This window comes from Sander lucioperca, chromosome 5, assembly GCF_008315115.2.
Source record: "Sander lucioperca isolate FBNREF2018 chromosome 5, SLUC_FBN_1.2, whole genome shotgun sequence".
Lineage (NCBI taxonomy): Eukaryota > Metazoa > Chordata > Actinopteri > Perciformes > Percidae > Sander > Sander lucioperca.
This window is the reverse complement of record NC_050177.1, coordinates 40,435,841-40,460,803: the sequence shown is the minus strand read 5'-3', so window position 1 is coordinate 40,460,803 and position 24,963 is coordinate 40,435,841. Positions and strand designations below refer to the sequence as shown.

General features: G+C 41.0%; 1 protein-coding gene across 3 annotated transcripts; it reads right to left on the bottom strand.

The window, feature by feature from the left end:
• Positions 1 to 433: 433 nt before the first annotated feature.
• On the bottom strand, positions 434 to 22,471 carry st14a (ST14 transmembrane serine protease matriptase a). 3 transcript variants are annotated; one of them, XM_036001419.1, is made up of 20 exons: positions 21,972 to 22,471; positions 16,954 to 17,113; positions 14,467 to 14,597; positions 14,267 to 14,337; positions 13,429 to 13,595; positions 13,293 to 13,328; positions 12,609 to 12,843; positions 11,048 to 11,190; positions 10,860 to 10,963; positions 9,759 to 9,871; positions 8,343 to 8,479; positions 8,156 to 8,260; positions 7,940 to 8,047; positions 7,723 to 7,839; positions 6,157 to 6,291; positions 5,789 to 5,972; positions 5,215 to 5,486; positions 3,431 to 3,567; positions 1,475 to 1,674; positions 434 to 1,434 (listed from the first exon to the last, which is right to left on the bottom strand). In XM_036001419.1, exons 1-19 carry the CDS (start codon positions 22,011 to 22,013, stop codon positions 1,516 to 1,518), a joined length of 2,556 nt encoding a protein of 851 aa, XP_035857312.1. In that variant the 5' UTR covers positions 22,014 to 22,471; the 3' UTR covers positions 434 to 1,434; positions 1,475 to 1,515. The 3 variants fall into 3 exon arrangements, with proteins under 3 accessions (XP_035857312.1, XP_031142870.1, XP_031142871.1); XM_031287010.2 differs by having other exon boundaries at positions 434 to 1,674; XM_031287011.2 differs by lacking the exon at positions 7,723 to 7,839 and adding an exon at positions 6,860 to 6,865 and having other exon boundaries at positions 434 to 1,674.
• Between the last annotated feature and the right edge of the window lie 2,492 nt (positions 22,472 to 24,963).

Here is a 24,963-nt window from a genome sequence, read left to right as displayed (position 1 = left end):
ATGATATAGTGTTTAAAACAACACGTGCAATCATTATTGAAAGTATAAACATTATCATTTATTTAACATGTGATGTTTTATGTACTGTTGGTAACTTTGTTGATCTTATTAGAGAAATGTCATATTCATAAAGCTATTTTTTTTCAATGTATTCCCATCTTTGAAGTTGAATGTTAAATTGAATGTTACGTTTGAGTCTCATTAATTTGTAACAAATAAGAAATGCATGTCAGTAGCTAAAAGTTACTCAGAGATATGATTATTTACATTACTTTCTGATGTAACTATTATTTTTCTTTCTTGTTAAATGAGCTGGTATTACTGATTGTTTGTACATTCGTATATATCTTATATTTATGTATGCACTTTTAAGCATACAGGAAATGTCCTAAATGCCACGTCTCCCCCCCCCAAAAAAAGAGACTCAACAGAGGACAATATGGTAGAGTTTGATAGTGTATGAAACTAAATATAATTTGCAGTCTCTCCACACATTCTGAAAAACATCCAACTGAAGAAGACACTTCAATAATTTGTAATGAAAATATGGCACAGTAATCAAAAATATTGAAATATGAATTCAGTTCAAATTTAGTTGCAAAGGAACTCAGAATGGTTATAAAGTAAAGCCATCCAAAAACTCTAGATGAAATGCATGTCAGAGAATGAAAATAGAATATGCTGAAAACTGGAGGTTATAATAGAAATTTTATTTAAAAACATCTGCTATAAAACCCAGATTTACGACTAGAGACAGATTCAATTGACAAGATTAGGGATATTGTGCGGAATGGACGAGACCTGTCATATCATCAAATTAAACATGAAAGATTAAACTCAGTTTATGCTGATGGGTTTTAATGCCAATAGAAAAGCAGTTCACAGCTGTTCAAATGAAATGCAATCCATGATCAAAAAGGTAATGCCCATCAGTCACATCACTAACTTTTTAGGGATTTCTGCCAGACTAAAAATGTATGATAAATGTGTAAGATACCAAGCCATAGGAGGTAAGATGGAATGAGCTTGCTGTCATTTTGTTTTTAATGTACACAATTCAAAGACAACAAGGAGAAGTTGAGGGAAATTCTTATTACATACTGTACTTTATCCACTGAGAAAACATAGGCCAACAGAGTACATTGATGCACATTTCATTTGTGAAGATCTAACAATCACGCCTAAAGTCTATTTCTTATGCAGCACATAACATTGTTCTCTGTCCAAACACGTTAAAACAGCAACAACAACAAAAATAAAAAACACACAAAATTAAAACGTTTATTTACATTTAAAAACATTTCATCAACCCCCACCCTCATAAAATCACAGTGGACACTAAATGTGTTTTGCGAATGCTCTTCAAGCAAACAGTGCCTTTGCCAATGCAGCTGAGACTGGGAGTCGAGGCCACTGAATCAGCTGGAAAGTCAGAGTGGTGAAGCAAAAATCCAGACTGTGGTCACCGGTCTGTTGTCATGTCCATATGGCCTCGTTTGGCCACTTCGCAGTTATCTACACTCCTGTCTTTTCTTTGATAAAGCCACGGAACTTGGTGACTGCTGTGTAGATTCCGGGTTTGTTCCTGCGGGCACAGCCATCCCCCCAACTGACCACTCCTGCCAGGAACATACCTCTGCTGGACGGACTGGACAGAGGGCCGCCAGAGTCCCCCTAACAGACAAATACAGGCACGTGTTAGCGCAGAGTTGCTACATGGGGTCAGAGTGGGGCATTTTCTTTTCTCTCTACCCAATCATTTCTTTTCCCATGGCCGTGTAATCAATTAAATAGTAAGACAATACAACTAGTGTGTGTGTGTGTGTGTGTGTGTGTGTGTGTGTGTGTGTGTGTGTGTGTGTGTGTGTGCAATTATACATTCATCATTAGGGATGTAACAATGCATCGTGAGTGTCCCTTTTCATCGTACAACTGAACAAGCCTCTTTTATTGCCACAACATCATCGACAACAGTTCCATTTCCAGCCAATTGTCAGTAAGGCTGAGTATCGTTAAAAAATATTTAATACCAATACAGTGACTTCAAAACCGATTCCTAAACGATTCTTTTTTCAATACCAATTTTATAAAAGTAAAAGATTACAACATAACACATTACTGCAAAAATCTTTTTATGTTCCAGCTCCGACTACGTGAGCCGTCTCTGTGTAACGTAGAGTTTTTCCTGCGCATCTCTACGACGTGTAACGTTAGACAGCCAATCACAGACATTATTAGATCTTGGAAGAAGCATGCTGCATGTTGATTGGTTCACCGACGCTGATGAGATTTACTCCTAAAGGTATTGAAATTGGGTATTAAATGACAGGGCTTTTTTTCAATACTCGATACTTTAAGGCAGCTACAATAATAATAATCGGCCGTTGGACAGTCTGGCGAGGTCGGTGACTCGGGTCTGTTCGGTGTGTTCCGTGCTGTCGTCCGTTGGAGGAGCTGTCGGCCTTGATTTTGGCCGACCTGACATGCTCAGTCGGAGACAGGGCAGTCGGGACTCACCCGGAAATGGCAAGCGGGATGAGCGTGACTAGAGTTTCTCAAAATCTGACGAAAATCTGTAGAGGTGCAACGATGAATCGATTAGTTGTCAACTATTAAATTAATCTGCAACTATTTTGATAATCGATTAATCGTTTGAGTCATTTTTTTATTAAAAGAAATAAGATTTCTCTGATTCCAGCTTGTTAAATGTGAATATCTTCTAGTTTCTTCTCTCCTCTGTGACAGTAAACTGAAGATCTTTGAGTTTTGGACAAAACGAGACATTTGAGGACGTCATCTTGGGCTTTGGGAAACACTGATCCACATTTTTCACCATGTTTTGACATTTTTATAGATCAAACAACTAATCGATTAATCGAGAAAATAATCAACAGATTAAAATCTGAAAATGTGAAAATAATCGTTAGTTGCAGCCCTAAAAATCTTGACCTTTGTCGATCTGATATGAAGACAGATTCAGCAACTGCATGGCCTATTTCTCAATTAAAATGTTTTTTAGAAACATGTTTCGATGAACTGTTTTAGTACAATACGAGATCGTATTCTGAATGAGTCGCCATTAATGGCCGGTTGAAAAATCCAAAATCCGGAAGCAGCAGCCAGACCCACGTAACGCGTTCGTCCAATCAGCTGCCGGTTTTCATTTTTGGGGCGACAATACAGATTAGCGCCGCCTGCTGTTATGGAGACGTATTACCATGACCAACTCGGGGACACTGATCACTCCAACTGCCTTTTCTGCCAACGGTCGGTCGTCTGGTGGGTGCCAAAAAAGTATTGAATTCGGTACCCAGCCCTAGTTGTCAAATTTGCCTCTTAAATTTGACATGCTGATATGGCCTTGTTTTGTAAAACATTGTGGCAGGAAGCTGAAAGCTGGGCAGCCTGGGGTTCAAGGCTTTTTTCTTACCTGACAAGCATCGATGCCTCCGGTCAGCACTCCGGCACACAACATCCGAGACGTGATATCCCCTCCCATCAGATCGTTACACACCGCCTGGTTGATGATCCGGACCTGGGCCTTTTGGAGCACTTTGGCAGCAAATCCTGAAGCACAGACAGACAGACACGCACACGAGGACACCATCACCCTTGTGTTCAGATCTATAGTTAATATTACCGTTTGGGGCTCTAACAGTCAAAGAAAAGTTATTGTTCCTATTGGCGGGCCCTCAGTAAATGGGTATGGCGTGTGTAAGCAACTACATGACATCAATCTGTAGGCAAATATAGAGCAACTACAATCAATATATTGCAGCAAGTTTTTTATTATTTTATTTTTCATTAACACCAAACCAACATATTATCACCTGTAAATAGGGCTGGGCGAAAAATCGATTTTATCGATTAACTCGAATGTGTAGTTAACGTCGATTTGTTAAAATGAAAATCGATTTTCTCCTTAACATCCGCCAACGCTCCCCTCTGGGCTCCCATAGCTCCGAACGGGCTCAGCCCTCGCCCCGCGCCTTTGCCATAGAGATACACAAACAACATGGCAGCGACAGGGACTAACATTAATTCTTTTCTTAACTAGCAGTTTCATTACTTACTTATCCGTAATCTCCGCCGAAATGACCGGCAGCTCGCGGTGCTCTGTCCCCGGCTGAGAGTCACCTATTCTCGGATAACTGAACCACCAGCTACCGCTGACCTAAAGGACCACCATGCGGGGCACCAGAGGCGGTGTTGAGGAACTCTTTTGCGGCTCAACACATCTACTAAATGCCGCTGATACGACCGAGCTGTGACGGAGGTCTGTAGCGGCTTAAACAACTAGCAATCGCCGCTCTGTAGCACGGAGCTCCTCTTCGACGTTTGTTTCTACCGCTAGTTACTACGAAGGCGCTTGCTACAGGTATGCTACATTCAAGAGACCATGGGATGTTAATGTACGTTACTCAGCAACAGGTGGAAATAGGGGCAAGGTTGCGCAATAACGTTAAAATGATTTTAACTTTTAGCGAGGAACGAGAAGTGAATTACCTGTATGTGTGAAAACAGCTTTATCTCACGCATCCGTTTGTTTGTTGAATATATAGCACCCCCCCATCCATAAAAAGGGAAAACACTCAAACCAATTTATATTTCCACAAAATTGGCATGAATAATCATAATGGTATACATGCCCCATGTGTGTGCGTGTGTGTGAGTCAAAACAAAATAAAGTTAAAACTTGTTTTGAACAATTTCTTTGTCATCTGCAGATTGATTTTAAGTAGGGGGAGAAAAAAATCGATTTAAATCTTAAATCGGATTTTTTTGGAAAAAATCGGGGATTTTATTTTTAGGTCATATCGCCCAGCCCTACCTGTAAACTAAAGGCACATTTGAATTCACAATAAATTATGTGTATCACATATTTAAATACAGGTATGTCAAGCAAAGACTAAACATATTTTTCAGAGATAATTTGATGTTTTTCTTTATTTAGGAATTAAAATTTGAATGAAAGACCTCCAGGGGATTCAATTTCATCTGTAGTAAAATCAGCAATGACTACTACTACTACTACTACTACTACTACTAAATCAAAAACTCACATGTAAGACACTACTTGATTTGTGATATCCGTCCACTTACTGGATATTTTAGAGATTCAGCTAAAGTTTTATAATAAAATGTTTCAGTATTAGTGGTGACAAGTATTCACCAAAATGAGGAATACTAGGTTTACTGTTGGTGGAGACTCACCTCCTTCTCGAGTGGCGCCCCACCCGGTGATCCACACCGTGCTACCAACGGGGAAATCGTGTTGGGGAGCCGGCAAGCAGATGGGCTTGATGTAATCCGAGTAAGTGACAGGGCTGTCCAGCTCCATCAGGGCGATGTCATTATCGAAGGTGTAGTGGTTGTAGTTGGGGTGGGGTATGATCTGCTTCAGATTCCTCTTCACCACCGCGCTTCCAACCGTCTGCTGGTTGTGAAGGCCCAGGTAAACTTCCCAAGTGCCGGGCTGGGAGTACCTGAGGAAACATGGCGCGAAACGTCATTCTCAAGCTAGGATAACCACTGATGTCAAGGCCAATTTTATTTGCACAGCATCTTTCAATGCATGTAAACACAAAGTGCTCTACATTAAAAACAATACACACACACACACGCACGCAAGCACGTATCTGCGATATGAAAATTGAATAATCACCAGACATCTAAAAGTGGATGAGCGGCAAATAGATCTCTCCACCTTACTTTTTCTGAGAGGGCTGTGAGCATGATGCAGCCAAATACAGATGTGTAATCGCCAGTGAGAACAGTAAGATGCTACCTTGTTTTGGCGTCATCTTGCACACAGTGGGCGGCGGTGACCAGCCAGCGTTGACTGATGATGGTCGCTCCGCACACGTGGCTGAAACCTTTGACATGGAGGCTGACCTGCCAGGGAAACTCCCCTGCATCGGCGTCCTGACCGCCCACAATACGAGACGTCTTAAACATAGTGCTCCCGCAGTCTGCAACGTAAAACAATCAATCAACCACAGGGCTGGCGTGTTGCGGCTTGTTGTCGTGTCTGAAGTGGGTGGGAGTTCACATCTGTGCTGTCATGCGAGCTAAACAATGCAGATGGCGACGATAACTAGTTTGTGAATGGGAGACAAAGTTCACCCACCCACTGAGCTTTTGATTGTGACATACCGCAATTCTGCTCGTCCGATCCGTCTTGGCAGTCCTGCGTCCCGTCACATTCTGGGTTCACTTTACTGATGCATACGTTGTTATTACATTTATATGTAAGGTCAGTGCAGCTCACAGCAGGGCCTACACCAGGTCCTGCAGAGAGAGGGACGGAAGAACAACCAATTTCAAACTACGAGACAGACCCTGGAGGAATTCCTCCAGTGTAATGGGGGGGGAACTCATTTCAGCATCATCAATTATGTCTTACGTGTCTTACCGTATGCACTAAAATGCGTTCTTTAAAACATGTGCAAACAGGTTTTTTTTTGGTTTTTTTTTATTAAAGATTTTTTTCTGGCATTTTAGGCCTTTATTAGATAGGACAGCTTTATACATGAAAGGGGAGAGAGAGGGGGAACGACATGCAGCAAAGGGCCACAGGTCGGAATCGAACCCGCGACCACTGCGTTGAGGACTGAGCCTCTGTACAGTCCTTCCAGAAAAATGATTATGCGGCACGTTTTCTTAAAAAATGTGATGGAATATGCGGGATATTTATGCAATTTTATGCGATGAAATTGCGGGAACTTGCAAAAACTGCGGTTTCATCGTGGCTTCATCGCGGGGTTTGCAGCTTTTTGATGATGTTCACATTGAACGTTCCCATGGGAACAGGGGAAAATGGCTGCTCTTGTGTGAAGTAAACGCAACATTTTTCAACTTTCTGCTAAGATATATGTGACTTTATTGCAACAAAAATTGGGGATTATGAAATCATGCAAGCCCCGCATATTTTGCGTGGAAATTGGCAATTTATGTGGCGAAAGTGCGGCGTATTTGAAAAAACGCGGCCCCCGCATAAATATGCGGACTTTGGCTGATTATGCATTGAATTATGCGATCGCATAATCGCGTTTTTCTGGAGGGACTGTCTGTATATGGGCGCACGCTCTACCAGGTGAGCTACCCAGGCGCCCATGTGCAAACAGTTTAAACGGATAAGATGGTTTAAGTTGTTTGAGAAAGTGTTTTTGAAGCTGCGTAAATTCTCTTTTTTTTTTTTTAAGTGAAGAACTCAGCAACAAGCTAAAAAACACACACCTCCCCATATTATGTATTGTCGCCTTTAAAAGACTGTCTTAGTGTGCATTGGTCTCTAAATCCATTTTTATACATGTTTTCTTATTATTATTTCTTGTCTGATGTTTTCCAATCACAGTTCAGCACTGAATTGCATTTTTCATAGATTCACAGACAGACAGACAGACTCTAATTTGGATGTCTGAAATTTGGTGCTGAGCAGATGGTGTACAGTAGGTGTCAACCACAGCTGCCTGCTGCTGCTGTAAATGGGGATGAAGTGCAACCAGTAGGGTAAATGTGTGTTAAAACCCAAAACAATTGTGTCAAAGAGTCCACTGAGTAGCTTAGTAAGTCAGTCAGCACAGGAATCAGGCTGAAGTGCTTGACTCCTGCGGCAAATTATTCCTCGTTTTGCGAAAAAGTTGGTTTTTAAAAACATAAATACTAGATTCAGTGACTTATGTCTGGTGACATCTTTGTAGCCTGGTAAAGGAGTCTTACCTCTTGGACAGTTGAGCTCATCTGACCCATCCCCACAGTCGTCCTTGCCGTCGCAGTGATTCTTCTCCGAAACACATTTGTTATTCTTACATGTAATTTGTCCCGATTGGCATTTACCTTGGGAAACAAAAGAAACAGACCAAGTATGAGAAAACGGACAGAAAGCCTTTCGCTGCTCGTGTAAAATCCGTCCGCCATCAGTGTCGACAGGTCTTACCACAGTTGAGCTCATCCGTGCCGTCTCCACAGTCATCTACGCCGTCGCATTTCCAGAACGTGGGCTTACAAAACCCGTTTCCACAACTGATATCGGTTGAAGAGCATGCTGGAGAAAAACAGTTAAATTCACTTTGTGTGCCAACACTTAAGAGAGTGATCCGACTGTTGATTTGGACTACTCTTTCCAAATTTCATCCGAGTAGACGGTACTTACTGCACGTTAATTCATCGCTCATGTCTCCACAGTCATTCCAGCCATCACACCTGAGCTCGCTTTTAATGCAGCGCTGATTTCGGCACTGGAACTTGTCCGGACAAGCTGTGGATGACAGGGTCAACGTGAGGGACGCTCGCGTAATGTTAGGAAATAACCATTGGCGGGGAGAAACTGAGTGGCTTACGGTCTGTGGCGTCGATGGCCATGTACGACGCACTGAAACCTCGGTCCACGTAGGAGGCGTCGGAGAAAAACACCACGCTCATTGTGTTGCTGTTGCTAGTTTCTGTCACTATTGCGTCTGGGTTTTCCCCACACAGTCTGAGGATGAGACGCACAGGTAGGGCGGAGTTAAAATAAATCGATCCTCCAATTAAAATCTATCTTTGTTTGAGTGACAAGACTTTCACCTGAGGAAACAGGGGTTTGTGTCCCGGCAGTATTACTTTAAGGGGGCCGGTGTTATAACTCAAACCACAATCTTTTTTCTAATCTTAACTAGACATTTAGATTACTAGACCATTGTCGATGCAGGGCAGACACTTTTTGTCAACTGCAACTCTCACAGTGCCCTTTACCCGGCTCACAGCCAGCTTTTATTGGCTAAATTTAACTGTAAAGACCCAAAGTACTGATGACTTAATTTGTCCAACTGTCAATTGTTTAGCATGGTATAGTTGTTTTACACGCAACTCACTGGTTGTAAACTACAGTTGTTTATCAATGACTGTCAGGTTATATTCTTGTTAAATTAAAAAGTACTTTAAACAATCAATTCTAATCTAAATCTTAATCTTAATCCATGTTTAATGTAAACATCAACCTGGTGCATTCTAAAATGTATATGGGATTGTAACTGAAATGTATCGAAGCAAATTAAAATGAAATACTAAATGTAATTGATTTGGGAAATCTTTGGCGATATATTTATTAGGGGTGGGAATCACCAGAGGCCTCACGATACGATATTTTGCGATTTTAAACATATTGCAATATTCTGCGATGTATCGCAATTTATTACCTTTTTTCCAACTTCAAATTTTTCCCAATTTAAATGACGTCCCCAAAAGGAAACTTTGTCAACATCTGTTTTATCTAAAAAGATAATTTTATCTGTTTGTTCATCAATTGTATTGCTGCAAAATGGGATCGTCAAGCAGATAAACTGACCAACACATATATAATAATAGATCCATACTTGGCGTCTGTGTATAGATACAGTATTGCCACAGAAAATATCGCGATACTATGCTGTATCGATTTGCTCCCCCACCCCTAATATCTAGCCCCACGCACAAGCAGTGACATTAGAATTAAAATGTCTTTATTGTCATTGTACAAGTGCATACAACGAGATTCAGGCGCACTGCCTAAGTGGAGCTCAAATATACAAGATAAAATAAAAAATTAAAATAACAGTAAAAATACAAACTGTTTACTTACATGCACACATTGTAGCACACATACATACAGATTTAAACAGGCATACACAGTATGCGTATGTATGTATCCATATTACAATGTAAGATATTGCACAGAAAAGTATTATAGAAAAACTAAGATCTCAGTACACACGTGTGCTCTGTATGCATGGACTCACTTCTTTCCGTTGATCTCCACGTAGTCTTTGGGACAGTCTCTCCTGTCCTTCCAGCCAGGCTCAGCCAGGAGGAACTTTTTGAAATTCACCTTCACCCCCTTACCAGCAGGGACCTGAATGATTGACAGAGACGAGTAAAAACTTGACGACACAGTGACGGGACCTTCTGAGGAGCAGGGGTTGAAGTGGGCCAGAACGATCCGGAACGGTGGTCCGCCACCTTCGATTAACAAGTAAATTCATCTAATTGGCAGTTCCATACATCAGTGTTGTTTCCCGTTCAAATAACGCTAAATTCATCCATTCCAGTGTTTTCTCAGCAGCGTGCGCCGTGAGTCCAAGAACAGGGCGACTGTCTGTGGTGAGTGCACACGTTTGTAATAAAAGCAGGACCGTTGCGTACTATCTGGTTAAAGTCAGTTGAGCAGGTGAAGATCACGTTGTTGGTAGCCTACCAGTTACAATCGAACATACAAACGTGATTTAGTTTGAATAAAAACCTAGTCTCGCAGTGCCAGACATTCCTCCACAGCGTGCGGAGGAAGGTCTCTGGTTTATTGGCATTTCTTTAAACCAATCACAATCGTCTTGGGCGGCGCTAAGCGCCGGACGGAGCAACGGTGCCTCTGCAAAAACAGCCTCGGGAAGGAACTTGTTTTGGTGGAACATGTGTACGTTCAAAAGTAGTTTTAGTTGTGCAACAGAAAACTCAGATTGGACAGATAGTCTAGCTAGCTGTCTGGATTTACCCTGCACAGATCTGAGGAGCAGTTAACTATAGTCCTCAGAAATCCACCGCAGTTTAGAACGCCAACACATGGAACGTCGCGGATATAGACTCATAAAAACTGAACTCCTGGCTGTTTTGGAAGAATGCAATAATGACAGTAACAGGTGAACTAGCTGTAAACGTGAGTTTTCTTTAAGTGCTGTGTAGAGACTTTATAAAAGCAGCCTAGTAGTAGTAGCCTAACCCCCCCCCCTCTCCCCCCACCTGCCAGATCCCACTTTAACCCCTGCTGAGGAGTGCAACAGAACAGAGGCCTGTGTGAAACGGATGATACGGCCGTGTAACGTGTCAATTAAACGCCGACGTCTCACCTGGATCGACCACTGGCAGGAAGTTTTAGGAGGATAGTAATTTGGGAAGCTGGGAGAAGAGAAGTCGCCTTTCTCGCCCAACAGCTGGCCACCGCATGTTGTACCTGTTCAGAACAACATTTAAGTGTCAGCCTTTGCACAAATATCAAACGCTCATGGTGCAGCTGGTGGCAAACATCGGCCCCTACCTGGACTTCCGCGTCGGATTTGTGAGACTTGTGCTCTAAAGCCTGGGTAGTTCAGCTTGTCGTTTGTGGCCATCGTCACCAGCATCACATTACCAGAAGACAGAAAGGTCAGCTGTGAAGTGTGGGAGTATTGCCCACACAACCTGAAGAGGAAGGGGAAAAAACAGACAAATATATGCACATTGATGTGATGGTATGATCCAATTTTGTTTAAATGCATGTTTATTTTAAGTTAACTGATTTCAGAACAACACATTCTTATTGGATCAAACACCAATGGAAATGTAAAATGATGTTTCTGAGAGTTTTCCCGCTAGTAATGAATTATGAATAAATTCTTATTAAACCTTGATTTTAAACACAGCACATAATATTACAGTCTTAAGCCCTCATGCGATTTAGAAATTAACCCCACACAATCCTGTATTTTGCTCGAATTTACAGACATTATCCCCCACGTATTATGTCAAGGCTCTGTCAAAACTTTCATTTATGATTGCCAACGCAGCCAATACGACTCCGAATTACAGACATGGCAGATTCACACAGGATAAAAATCACAGACCTCCGTAATTATAACAAATTAGTAGAGGTCCCCAGGTAATCCTAGTCCTGTGTGACTAGTGCTTTACAGCTAGACAGTATATCACTCAGGCATTTTATGTCTCCCGAGCAAGAATGCCACTAATTATTTTGTCATGCACACATGAAAGTTCTGGTCCTGGTTGTTGCATGTTCTTTTTCTGGGTTTGAAAGAGCAATCATGGTTTCAAATTTCAGCTGAATTGCTCCCAAATTTAGAGTAAACCAGGGACCTTCAACAGGGGGTCCTCAGAGTTGCTGCAATGCGGCTGCCAAATTATTGTTTGATAGTAAAAAAAATTAAATAAAATAATAATAATAATAATAATAATAATAATAACTATGTCTGAAAATATACATTAACATGAATCCAACATATTATTTGTAAAGACAAATCTTTCTTTTTGTGATTTACACAACACTGATTATGTGCTTACTGGCCTATAGAAAGCCATTTAGATACAGTTTCACTTAAATATTCACCGTGCTACATTTTAACATTAAAACATGATGTTTAAATATATGAATAAGTCAACAATTATTATTGTAATAACTTAGTACCGTATGCACCATAAAAGGCTATGTGTAAAGGCTAAAGGTTATAGTAGGCGTAGTTTAATATACAACTCAATTTTATACAATATATGTAGTAGGGGGTCCCTGCCCTCTCTCTTTTTCAGATGAGGGGTCCTTGGCCAAAAAAAAACCCCTGGACTAAACTGTTGCAAAGTGCAATTGTTCTAGCACAGGCTTAACCCAGGCAAAGTCAGGCCACCGCGCCTGTTTGTGCAGTATAAGGACCAATCAGAAGCATCGCATCTGACCAGTAGAGGGCCTTACATACAAGATACACTCCTCTCTATCCAAATCTAAAAGCACGTATAGTGGGCCACTGTATGAAAATACGAGTGCAGAAGGCTTGGAGTTATTAATTGGCTTGAAGCTGTATTTAGATTAGTCAAAAGCAAAAAAAACTCACTGTTGCATAACGCGGCTCTCAATGGCCACCAGGGAGTCGTAGATTTTGACAAAGTCATTCTTGCAGTCGGCCTCCAGTTTAATCGTATCAAAAACAAGCTTGATGACGAAATTTGGGTCCGCTCTCAGCTGCCACTCGGAGAAGGTGTTGGGGGAATAAGGACTGTCGGGGAAACCCGGGGACTGGATCTGCCCTATTTGATTGGATTTTGTACGTACTGAAAACCTGAATGACTCTGAAACAAAAACATTGACTTTTAGTGGTGTTCACATTCGACTTTGTAAATCAGTTGTCTGAATGCAAATTAAATTATGACCAGTTTACAAACTTACTATGCCCAGTTGCATAATATCATGCCACTACATTTTCTGGATATGATGAAACAACTGAACTAAGAGTCACTACATGCACTCCTCCTAAAATCTTGGGTTTCTCATTAAAGGGGGGAAACAACAACAAATTGCACACACAAATATAACCCATGCTGGGTAGCAAGATCAGCTGCAAAGAAAACCCTATGTCAGAAAAATATTCTAATGTAACAAGAGACGCTAATCGATAATGGTTTCAGTTCCAGACCCTGTGAACTATGTGTAAGACATGTTTGCTGTTTTCTACCTATATGGAGGAGTTGTCTAAGATAACTCTAGTAGAAGAAATTATAGATGCAAGCTGAGGACTTACTGCTGAACTGTGTTGACAACATTCGGGAATCGATTGCTGTGAGATTAAAAACACAAAATAGCATAACTTAGATGAGGATAGTGAAAGCAAAGTACGTCCACGACACTAGTTTGGCCTTCGGTTGCTTTGACCCTACCTGAAGACATCACATCTTCAAGGACCAGAGAGTTGCCAGGTTTAGGAAGTGTACGCCGCTCTTTGTCCACTAGCTTCTCCATTGAAGACATGGCACTGTCTACAGATGCCTGTTGGTCCGCCGGGACTTTGAACTCGGACAGGTAGTAGGCAATAACACTGCCTTCACTGAGAGCAATCAGACAAGAATTAAATAGTATACAAATGGAGCAAAGAACAGATATTAAATTGTACTCAGTTCTGCATGTCTGCTGCTTTCAGTATTGTGCTAAAATACAAAGTATTGCTTGTTGAATTTAAAACAAATGGACTGAATTGAATATATCAATGCACCACTTAAAAAAAGAATTGACAGTTACCTTTTAATGTGCAGTTTTCTGCTATCTTCTTTCAACTAACACAAAACATCTATCTATATTTATTTACTTAATATCTGTTCATTTATCCCAAGTAATGTCGTTATCGCGATATTCAACATTTTCACATATTTTCCTCGTATCGTGCAGCCCTAGTGTTGGTTAACAGATTTTACTGAAATTTGGAGGGCCACTGGTAAAGGAACAAGTGATTGTTTTTTGTATGCGTGCATGCAGATTCAATAGCACCACCGTTTATAACACACTAATCTCTAAACATTTTCTGGTATTAGCATTGCAAGTTCAGATGATTGTGCATGTATATGTGTATGTGTTGCAGCCTTTGGCAATGTGTATATTGCGCAAGTTGAAACTGCGATGGCGATAAAAAAACGATATATTGTGCAGCCCTAACCAACAGACAAGACAGACAAGTGGAAACAGGAGCCTCCTGGTAGAGGTAATAATAAAAAGGATTTGTACCTGAAAGCCTGAACTGTAGATCCAACATAGTATTTGTTCAACTGTGGACTTTTGGAATAGATGGATTTGAGCTGAAAGAGACGGGAGGAAAAATCCCAACAGAGCGTGAATGAAGTTTGTTAATAGAAAACACCCAAAAACAATTGCTGACACGCAGATGGATTCCAGAAGTGGTGTGGAGGCCTGAGCGGCAGTCTCACCTGTGATATCACCTGCTGTGCCAGCGCCTTGAACTCAGAGGTGGTGGAGTTCTCGTAGGCGCTTTCGAACACCTGGTTGGTGATCCGCATGGAGCCGCTGTACATCCTCTTGAGTCGCACATTATCACGGACTGCGGAAGCACACAGACACTCTTACTGCACAATTGTCACTAATTTCTTTTTGCCTTCCGGCTATTGAGTTTTAAGTCCCCCAGGTGTACCCGTTTCCACTGATGTAGCTTTAATGTCTCCCTCTAGGTTTCAATCACTTGCATGTGCAAATAGTCAGACTGAATAAACAGAATGAAGGTGCACTGGGCACTAACTTACCAATGAACATTTCATGGTTTATCAAAAACTTGTACGCTTACGTGTTTTTGTTGATTTATCAGAAGGAAATGAAAAACGACAGCAGTAAATGTATGCTTTCTCTCCCATTTGATCCATATATTATTCTTTTGGTCCTATTTGTTTGTTAGGTATCTCAAATCAATGAAATACAGAGAAATCTTAAACCACCAGGGACCAAGAAACAAGTCCATTAATGTTGATCCAGTAAATAAAAACGATTAAAAAAAAAATAAAAAAAATCTGTGCGAAAGGGCTTTTTCTCATCATCTACAACACTTGCTTGAATGACAACAATCTTGCACATATAAGTGCTCCGCAAAGACATATAAATAATGTATAGGCAACAAAATACTTTAAACAGTTTATTAAAAAAAAAGGACTTAACTTTGAAAAATAACTAAATCACCAAACCACAAAAGCGGGACAAATTAGGTTGCTTGCCAGTTAGCACCTGTCAACCCTGTACATACTATGCATGTCCATCATATTAACTGTTCATCTTTGTCAGTACAATGTATCTGCCATCATGGTTTGCCAGGACTTTTCCCCTGGACATGGTTTTGCGGTTCTGTATTATTTCTCTCATGTTGACTAAGCACATACATTGACATGCCAATTACCAGATGGATTGATGGCCATTACTCACCTTTAAAGCAATTTGTTTTCATTGTGTTCAGGTGACTTCAAAGTTCATGCGCTTTTTCATCAACTGTTTGCTACAGAGCCCAACAGTGTGGTTCCGGAAGGTAAAACCCCATTAATTTTCTCCATAAGGATTTTGATAATTAGCCATAATGTCTAAACCGTCCGAGGTAGACTGACCAGGAAGGTGTGATGTTGTGAAACGAAGGTTTCTGTTCCTGTAGAAGGCACAAGTCTGTATGATATCCACCTTGTTTTAAGAAAAACAGGTTTTATTAGCGATGTCACGGAGAAGTACTACACTACCCACAATCCTAAGGGTAACAGCGACGTCTTTACGGTTTAGAACCGAGACGCCCCAACTCAGAGTAGTTTCCTGTATCTGTGCCATGTGGGTTTCTCACGGCAACGCCTCTTTGGTAGTGATGGGCAAAAGAAGCTTCATGAAGCTTTGTGAAGCATATTATTTATTTTCTGAGGCCACTAGATGGCGCTCTTTTGTTTAAAGAAATGGCTTAAGAAATGGCAACTCAGTGTGATTTCAACCCTTTGTTGAACAGAGAGCGCCATCTAGTGGGCTTAGAAAATACAGAAAATGGTTCACAAAACCTTCATGACGCTTCATTTGGCCATCACTACTCTTTAGGAGACTAGCGGCAGATCCTGAGTGTACTGATTCCATCGGGAGAAGTGAACGTGAGCACAGATTATGAGCGATTCTTTCGCCCCATAGTCACCAAAATAGATATTGGAGCCATTCTTCAACAAGCCACATATCTCCGGAACATTTTGACACTAAAATGGCATTTTTCAGACGGACACATCAGGAGAAACAGAACTTTGTTTGAGACCTGTCTCTGTCTCAGGACCAAACTCTCGCCAGATCTGGCAACACAGATAAACTAACGTCAACTAATGTTCGTGAAACAAAAAAAAAAACTAATCTCTGTGACGCTAAATATGGCTTTTAGCTGTGTAAATATCTAACGTTAGCAAAAGAAAACCTCAATAAATTATGAAAATATAACTTTTCATCCATCCACACGACGTTCACTACACTTTCAAACGAGGCCACGCCCCTTTAGGAGACAGGAAGTGTGTACCGTTTCATACCATTGGCGCTGCTTGATATGCGCTATCTTTAGTATAGAGGATCTCTTTCACCGCAACCTGGGAACCCGCAAACGGCTATAGCGAGCTGCTACCACTGCTACCAAGTCTATGATCGTTTCTGTACACAGTCTTGTACCTTTTTTGCCATTTTCAAAATGTTCTTTTTCTGTTTTATGGTCACAATTCATCTCGTAGCTGCTTGGCTTGGTCCACGACTTAAAACTCTTTATACAAGCATTTAATAAAATGTCAATGGAGCAACTGAATGGGGAAAAAAAAAAAACTCACTTCCGGAACTAGAGCCGTTCAAAAAGTGGGCAGTCACCGTTGAGCTCTGTTGTGTCCTATTCGTCTAATTAATATTAAGGAAGGAGTTCTTACAGTGGAAATGCCAGACCAGCAGTCCGGTTATAAGGGCTATAACAGCAGCAAAGACCACTACGGCGATCACAGCCCCAACTCTCCCGGGACCCTTTTTCTTCTCAAGCTTTTGGTTATCCGATGCTGGCAGGAACTGGACAGACGTGTCCCAGTCTTTGTCCTGGAAGACAGAAAGACAGACGTATGGGTGAATGAATGATCAACAAAAAACATAAAAGGGCCTACATTAAAGTGTCCATATTATGAAAAAAAAACACTTTTCTGGGATTTGGGGTGATATTTTGTGTCTCTGGTGCTTCCACACACATACAAACTTTGTATTGTGTGTTTTGAGTGAGATACGGGTTTCTGAATGTATCCTGCCTTCAGTCTCCGGTTGAGCTGGTCAAAATCAGCAGGGCCGTCTATGTCATTGGCCGAAACATTTGGTGTGTGCTAACCACTTTAGCTAATACCACATCAGCTAGCTGTTTCTCCAACTTCGGTCAGTACAAGGCAGGATTAGCTGGGAGACTTCTTCTAAACGAGGGCACACTTCCAACTTTGCGTGGAATACCTGCAGACGAGGGACATGTAAGTAGTTCTATACAATTTATTTTGTAGATTAGGGTGAACTTGTGTGCGTTGTAGCAGTGTTTTGCCATTGAAAACGAGGAGGCTAACCGCTAGCAGCAGTAGCTTCTAGCTAGTAGTCCTTACCTAGCTAATTCACTCAACGAGATCCCGACTGTTCACTGTCCTGGCTCCCAAATGGTGGAACGAGCTCCACATCGATATCAGGATGGCCGAAAGCCTACACATCTTCCGCCGAAGGCTAAAAACACATCTCTTCCGACTACACCTCGGATTAAAAAAAAAAAAATAAAAAAAATAAATAAAAATTCTTGAACCTGCACTTCCATTTGTCTCTTTGTAGCTTTGCTTATTTAAAGCTAATGTACTTGCACTTACTACTTGTCTGGAGTTTGAACCTTCACAATTGAAAGCGCTTAATTGTAAGTCGCTTTGGATAAAAGCGTCAGCTAAATGACATGTAATGTAATGTAATGCGCATGTGCAACTCCCAACAAAGGTGGAACAGAAGTGAGATGTCTCACTCTGTAGCTAAAACAGAGAGCTCAACACACAGGGTGAAAAGAGGAGCTGCAGCAATGTGTAGTACAACAAATATATGGTATTTTTTGAAAATTAAACCATGTAAACCTATTCTGATATAACCTCTAAATCCAATTATGAACCTGAAAATGAGCATAATATGGGCATTTTAAGATAACAACAGCTTCAAAATATGAATTCATTTCACAGGAGGGTGAAGACATTTGTGGAAAAGCATTTCACCAAGGATGTTTCTTTAGTGACACTTGATTTTTTGAGACAGAGTAGAAATACCTGTCTTTCCTCTACCTGAGTAGATAATCAGCAGAAAGCAGCGAGTATGAACTTGTGTATTTTAGGAGTGTCCCAGGCTGGGGTGACCTACAGAATTGCATTCTCAAACAGATACAAGTGAGTGACGGTGCGGTTAGTTACTTAGAAGGGAACTTCACGCATGAGTCACGGCCCTGTGGTTATATCTTTGAGAGACGAGACAGAGGGGGGAGGGAGTACAAAGGTTTCACCGTTTAAAATCCCGTCAAACCTGCTGCGAGCAAACCACTTGCAGATCTGAAGTGGAACGCAACAATTCTCTCTGAGTGATCGCCGGACTGTAGTAGAAAATGAAAGTTCCCTGAAAAACTAGACAACGTTATGGACCAACAAAAGATCACCTTAGAAGCTTTGGGATTCCCATGACTTTAATGTTGTGCATGTACGTTTTACAATAACAAGGCGTTTCCTGGAATATTTTCTGCAGTGCAAAACTACGACTCCACTAAGTGTTTCATAAACAAAGGACAACACTTCCCTTCTGCCTGTATAAACCTGATATCCATGCTGAAGGACTAGAATTAATTATACTGCACCTATGAGCAGGTTTGACATCTGTCATATTAAATTCCTATTGAAATGGCGCACTGCAGAGTCTGTAGAATGGATATGCATGCATGGCTCTGTTTTGTTTGTTTACCAAATATTGCATTACACATTCACTGCCCAAAGTGTTTTAAAAAGCAAAGCTACAAACTAAAAAAAGGGGAATAGGTTCAATATTAAGAAACAGAGAGAACATGTTATAATGCCACATCTCCTTATAAACAAGATGAGGTTTTCGGGGCTCCAAATCATTTTCAAAATAATCAGAACTGATGACTGAAGCCTGAACTGCAAGTCTTAATCTCTACTGAGCTTGTAAACAGTGTCCATATGGTTCAATAAATATCATTACTATAAAAATACGCTCAATGATGTTTTAAGCCCCCAACGTCGACTTCAAGGCACCTAACCCTAACCCTAGACATTTAAAGAAATGAATCAACAGATCCTGTTGCTCTGGACGGAGACCAGTGAAGGATATCAGAAGCACTTTTCCGGTGAGCGCTGAGCGTTACTGCGCAGCCTCCAACTGAGAGAGACGATGTAAATGTGACGTGAGCAACCTGTCTGAAAGTTGTAAGTCTTCTGGTAGCTGTGCCAAGAGAAATCTCAATCATTCCCAACTTGCAGAGACGGAGAGCGTAAGCAGATAACATTGACACAGGCTAATTATCGCTAACTAAAATGCTAGTTAACGTAAACAGCTAATATAAGTCTAAACTGCTGGGAGCTTCTCCTGTACTATACGGTAATTCCTCTACTGTGCGACAGTAAGTCGCGTGGTTATGACACAATCGTTAGCCTATTTTTACAAAAACGTCTGCTACGGAGCCATAACGTGAGGTACAAGGTAATGGAGCCTTTTATACATTGTCGTGTTTCTTTAGAAATAAACAATGGATAAACAGAGTCTTTAAACACTTCAGATGTAATGTTATTCGCTGTCAAAGTGACGTCAAAATGAATGGCAGTCAATGGGATGCTAACGGCGGGTGAGTGCACGTTAGCATCAAAATGGCACCATAGGAGCTACGCTTTGTTAAGAGAGGCTTACTCCCTTGACCCTAATCATTGCCTAATCCTAGTGCCTTCCAGACAGCGCTGCCTGAAAGACGATGTTGGGGGCTTAAAACACCAACAAAAAAAAACTCTGGAATGTTTAAAAAAGTATTTCTTCAAACGCCAAATACCTAATTTTGTCCGCCTTTAACAGGAATCTTCTTCTTACTATTATTAGTATTATTATTATTGTCAACAACAGAGGTGTGAATCTTAATAAATCTTAATATTCAGATGTGATAATTTTATGTTTTGAAAGGCATTTCATTATTACCCAGCCTCACAGTCAAGAACTTTGCTACTGAATACTCCTCAGATCTGCCCCATCGTATCCTGGAGAACATTTGCTGAGAATGAAGGGGACTTTTCACATCATTTCTTCATCATGTGTTGTGTTCATCACCCTGCTGTGATGAAAGCGGCGTAATCTGGAATTTGAATATTTGCGTACAGAGGAGAAGGACCGCAGTGAACAAGTCACAACAGGGCGGAGGAACCTGGAGGAATTCAGGTGTCAGGCCCTCGGTGGCTGCCTGCTTTCTGAGGACCTCCTCCGCTGACGGACTTAGGGAGGTTCGACTTAGGGAGAGAGAATCACTAATTGAAAAAGGTTTTATCCAAAGCCTTGAATCGGTTTAAAGATGTAAGGGTTTTGGAGAATAATTGACTGTATACTGCAGGCGCGATGACACCTTGATTCATTTTTGTATTGTGCCAACTTCTTGGAAATATGTCAAGAGAAAAGGGGCTGGGCGAGTTCAGCTTCCTAGAGCTTGTTTGTCATCTCAAAAACCTGTTACATTTACAAGGATGTGTGTTGTAAAGTAATACCATGGGTCAAAGAACATGACACCCAAGACTTTTATAAAAGGATTTCTGATATTTTCTCACTAACTACTGCTCTTACTTGAAGAAGAAAACAAAATATTAGACATAATCCCTGTATCCCATGAGCTATGACTATCTTTCACAATGTATTGATCCTTATCTGAATGCGGATTAGAGATTTTCTTGTACATTTGGGCGATTGTGCCGCCTCAGAAGAAGTATTTGCTTTCATGAATCTAAAGAGACACTTTTTTTTGACATGGGATTAACAAGTTTAAAATCTTGCCCAAATAATACCAAGTTAAAGTGCTGGCACAGTCTCTAACCAGAACAGAAGCTTGGCGAAGAAATTAAACCAGGTTTTCACAGCTTCTAAGTTCTTAGGCAAAACAGCTTGCGGGCAATAATGTCTGACACTGTTTAGGTTTTAAAAAAATATATATTTGTAAGGTTGTATGTGACATTCATTTAAGTGTTGTGCTGATGAAAACACAAGTGACCTATCTAGCCTACTAAATGGCAGGTTTGCTATCCTACGTTCATTTACCTTTAGCTCACACTAACTTTAACTTATCTTTTAAGTTTGTCTCTGCATCAGTGTGCTTCACTTTCTGTCTGATGCTCTCCACTGTCCCACAAATATGCACCCATGTTAGGGAAGAATGTCATTCAGGTAACACCCACATTCTTTCATAAAAACACAAACTAGACGTTCGTGTTTTTATGAACGAATTTAATATAAATTCGTTCATTTGTGAAAGAATTTGGGTGTTAGGGTAAAAACAGAGAACCTCCTCTGTCGGTATGTGCTCCCCATATCGAGAGTGCTACTTAGCAGTTCTGCACGTGCGTGGGCGCAATATTGACAGGGGATTTTGTCTATCGAAACACGCTGAAATATTAAATAAAGATGTTATAATAGGAGTATGAAAATGTGCTCAGCGTATTCTTACATTAGACTTGTCCGTTTGTACGCAAAAACATAAACGAAGATGTATATAGCAAACTACTGACGGAAATACACAACTAGAAATGGAAACACATTAGTTAGCATTTTTCGACGAGGCAGCATAATTCGCCATAACACCCTCACCTATTTGCATGACTTAAGCTATGTGTAGGATGTACAGAAGTAGCTAGGCCTACAAGTTTCTTACCGGCTTTGGGGTGTATCTTAGTCCGCTGTCCATGTAGTCCATTAGGGGCAAACACTAGGCTGCTACAATTAAAAACCAAACCGACCTCAAACACCTGAACTACTTCTTCTCTTCCCAATTTCTCCTCTTCTTTTTTGTGTCTTTGACCTAATAGCAGTTTCTGGTGCTGTCCGTAGGCTGTTTCCCCCCCCCCCGAGGTGAACCTGTAGGCCCGGTTGCCAAGAGATGATTCTTGTGTTCGTCAACGAATTCACCTGCGAGCAAAATACATCTATAGCCTAGGCTATTACACACAGGTAACAACGAAAACAAATGTCTTGTGGTGTCTTTAAATAAGGCTCCTCTTCGGTCGAGATGTTGTTCACAAATGTCTGTCTGGGCCTAAATCTGTCGCGTTTGACTGCGACGGAGAGAAACTCAACGATACCGCGGAGAAAAAACTTTTTCCGGGAGCTTCAGGTTTCTGCGGGCGTGTCACCGCCCTGCACCTGCGGCAACTTCCTGTTTACCTGCCGCAGGTTTTTTGACTAGGGCCTCTCTCACTGTGTGACGCATAGATATGTGTATATATCTATGTGTGTGACGAAGCTCTAACATTGGTCGGAATATAATATATAAGTGTGATGACGTCAGTGTTGGCGTTTCAAACTGTATTGCCGTGACCATAGATCTTTTAATGTCATGATTACAATCTGGGCGTGACACTCTATCGCCCATCAATCATAATTTCCGATACATAGTGGTTGTTGTTGTTGGAGTGTGCACATACCACTGTGTGTGTGTGTGTGTGTGTGTGTGTGTGTGTGTGTGTGTGTGTGTGTGGTTGTGTGCGTGCGTGCGGTGTGTGTGCGTGTGCGCGGGCGTGTGTGCATGTGTGTGTGTGTGTGTGTGTGTGTGTTTGTGCGCGCGCTCCTCTCTGGCTTTCTCTTCCGACACAATTGAATGTATGAAGATTCAATATATCTCCAAAAGTACAATAGCATAATAATAATAATAATAATAATAATAATAATAATAATACATTTTATTTAATGGCGCCTTTCATGACACTCAAGGTCACCTTATATCAAGTACAGTGATAAAAATATTCAAAAACAATAAAGCATTCATAAAACATCTGCAGTCCACATTTGATAGAACAAGGCTCATAAATTAACAGTTTAAAACGTAAGATGATGTTGAGGCAGTTACACTGCATAGGTTAAGTTAGGCCTAATTTAAAAAGATGGGTTTTAAGAGCAGTTTTAAATTGTGTAATGGAGTTAAGTGCACAGATGTGAGGAGGGAGGGAGTTCCAGAGTGTTGGTGCAGCATGGGAGGAAGCCCTGGCACCCACTGCGCTCAGCTTGATGGCTGGTAGTGCCAGTACACCTGAGGACCGCAGGGAGCGAGAGGGTAGGTCTGAAGGAGGTCTGTGAGATAAGGAGGGCAGGGGCGGTGCTAGAAGGGGGGGGCACGGATTTTGAATTGGAGGGATTTTAATTTAAAGGCTTATTGTGTACAGAACACATGTTGTGTGGCTGATAGTGAGGTTTAGAAGTCAGAGAGACTAAATCCGTTCAGCAACAGATCACATGTAGAGCATTTTGAGAGCTACTCTGTCATAATAAAAATAACTGGAGACTGTGTACATGCTGATATATCGGTCTGATAATATCTTATTAAATCAGAATGGGACCTAACAGGATGTGAGTGTTTCTGTGACTTCCTGTTCAGACTGAAGGCTGCTGGAAAACTGTAAACTATCCAACTTGACCACGGCTTTTTGTCACCGACCCCCCGGCTGCTCTCATCTACTTTACAGGCGAGGCGCAGTTCATCTCAAACGAGCCTAGTGTTTCCATGATGACAATCCAAAAATCTGATACCAAGGAACCGGCACTGGAATTGTTTTTGTTTTTTTAACAGCAGACTGAGCCTATAGAAAATGTGTATTGTAGTGGCCGGGTTGACTCAGTGGGTAGAGCAGGCGCACATATACTGAGAGGTTTATTCCTCGACGCAGAGGTCCAGGGTTCGAGTCCAACCTGTGATGATTTCCTGCATGTCTTCCTCCTTTCTCACCTAGCTGTCCTATCAAAATAAAGCCCAACAATAATCTTTAAAAAAAGAAAATGTGTATTGTATTTGGATATACGTTTTTTTTCAAAATAAAAAAGAATGAAATTAATAATGAATGTTAGGCCTATGTGTTTTATTTAGCAAAATTAAAATTGTTAAAGTGTTGTTCTATCCGATCCGTTATTTCCTATATTTCAGTAGTTGTTGTTATCACTAGAGTCTAAACCAGATTTTTTCAGTCGGTCTGATTGTGGTGTTGTTGCTGTTCGGTTTTTGGAATCAAGGAATTTTCAGGGATACCGGATGGTGCTATGATAACTTCTTTATTCAATCACAAGACCTTGAGTATTTTCTTCAGAAAATAACTGGCAACCCTTCAGCATTCGTTTCTTTCATACATAGGTAGAGTGATCATTTGACAACACAGGCATAGCATCCCATTAAAAATCCCTGCAACCAGTGGCGAAATGTAACAAAGTACATTTACTCAAGTACTGTACGTAAGTCCAAATGTTGAGGTTACTTGAGTCTTTTCTTTTCATGCCACTTTCTACTTCTACTCCGCTACATTTCAGAGAGAAATGGAATGTAAAATCAATTAAGCAAAAGTTCTGTTACTGGGGAAATATCACCTTTCATTCTGTGAAAAAAAGATCAGTAATGTTGTTCACGCCAAATTCCTACCCTACTTTTGTTATGTAACTTCAAATCCTCTTTAAAAAAGCCTCTTTTTAGGTGGAAGGAGTGAAAATCCTCAACATTTGCCTGTGTTCTGGTTTCAGAATGATGAAGTTGGAGAGCAGTTAGATACAAAACAGGATGTCAGCTCTACAGGATGATTCTTTCCCTTGGCAACTCTCGTGTTTTTCCCAAATGATGTACAGATTTTTAGGCATTCTATTTTAAAACGGCTTAAAAAAATAGTGCACAT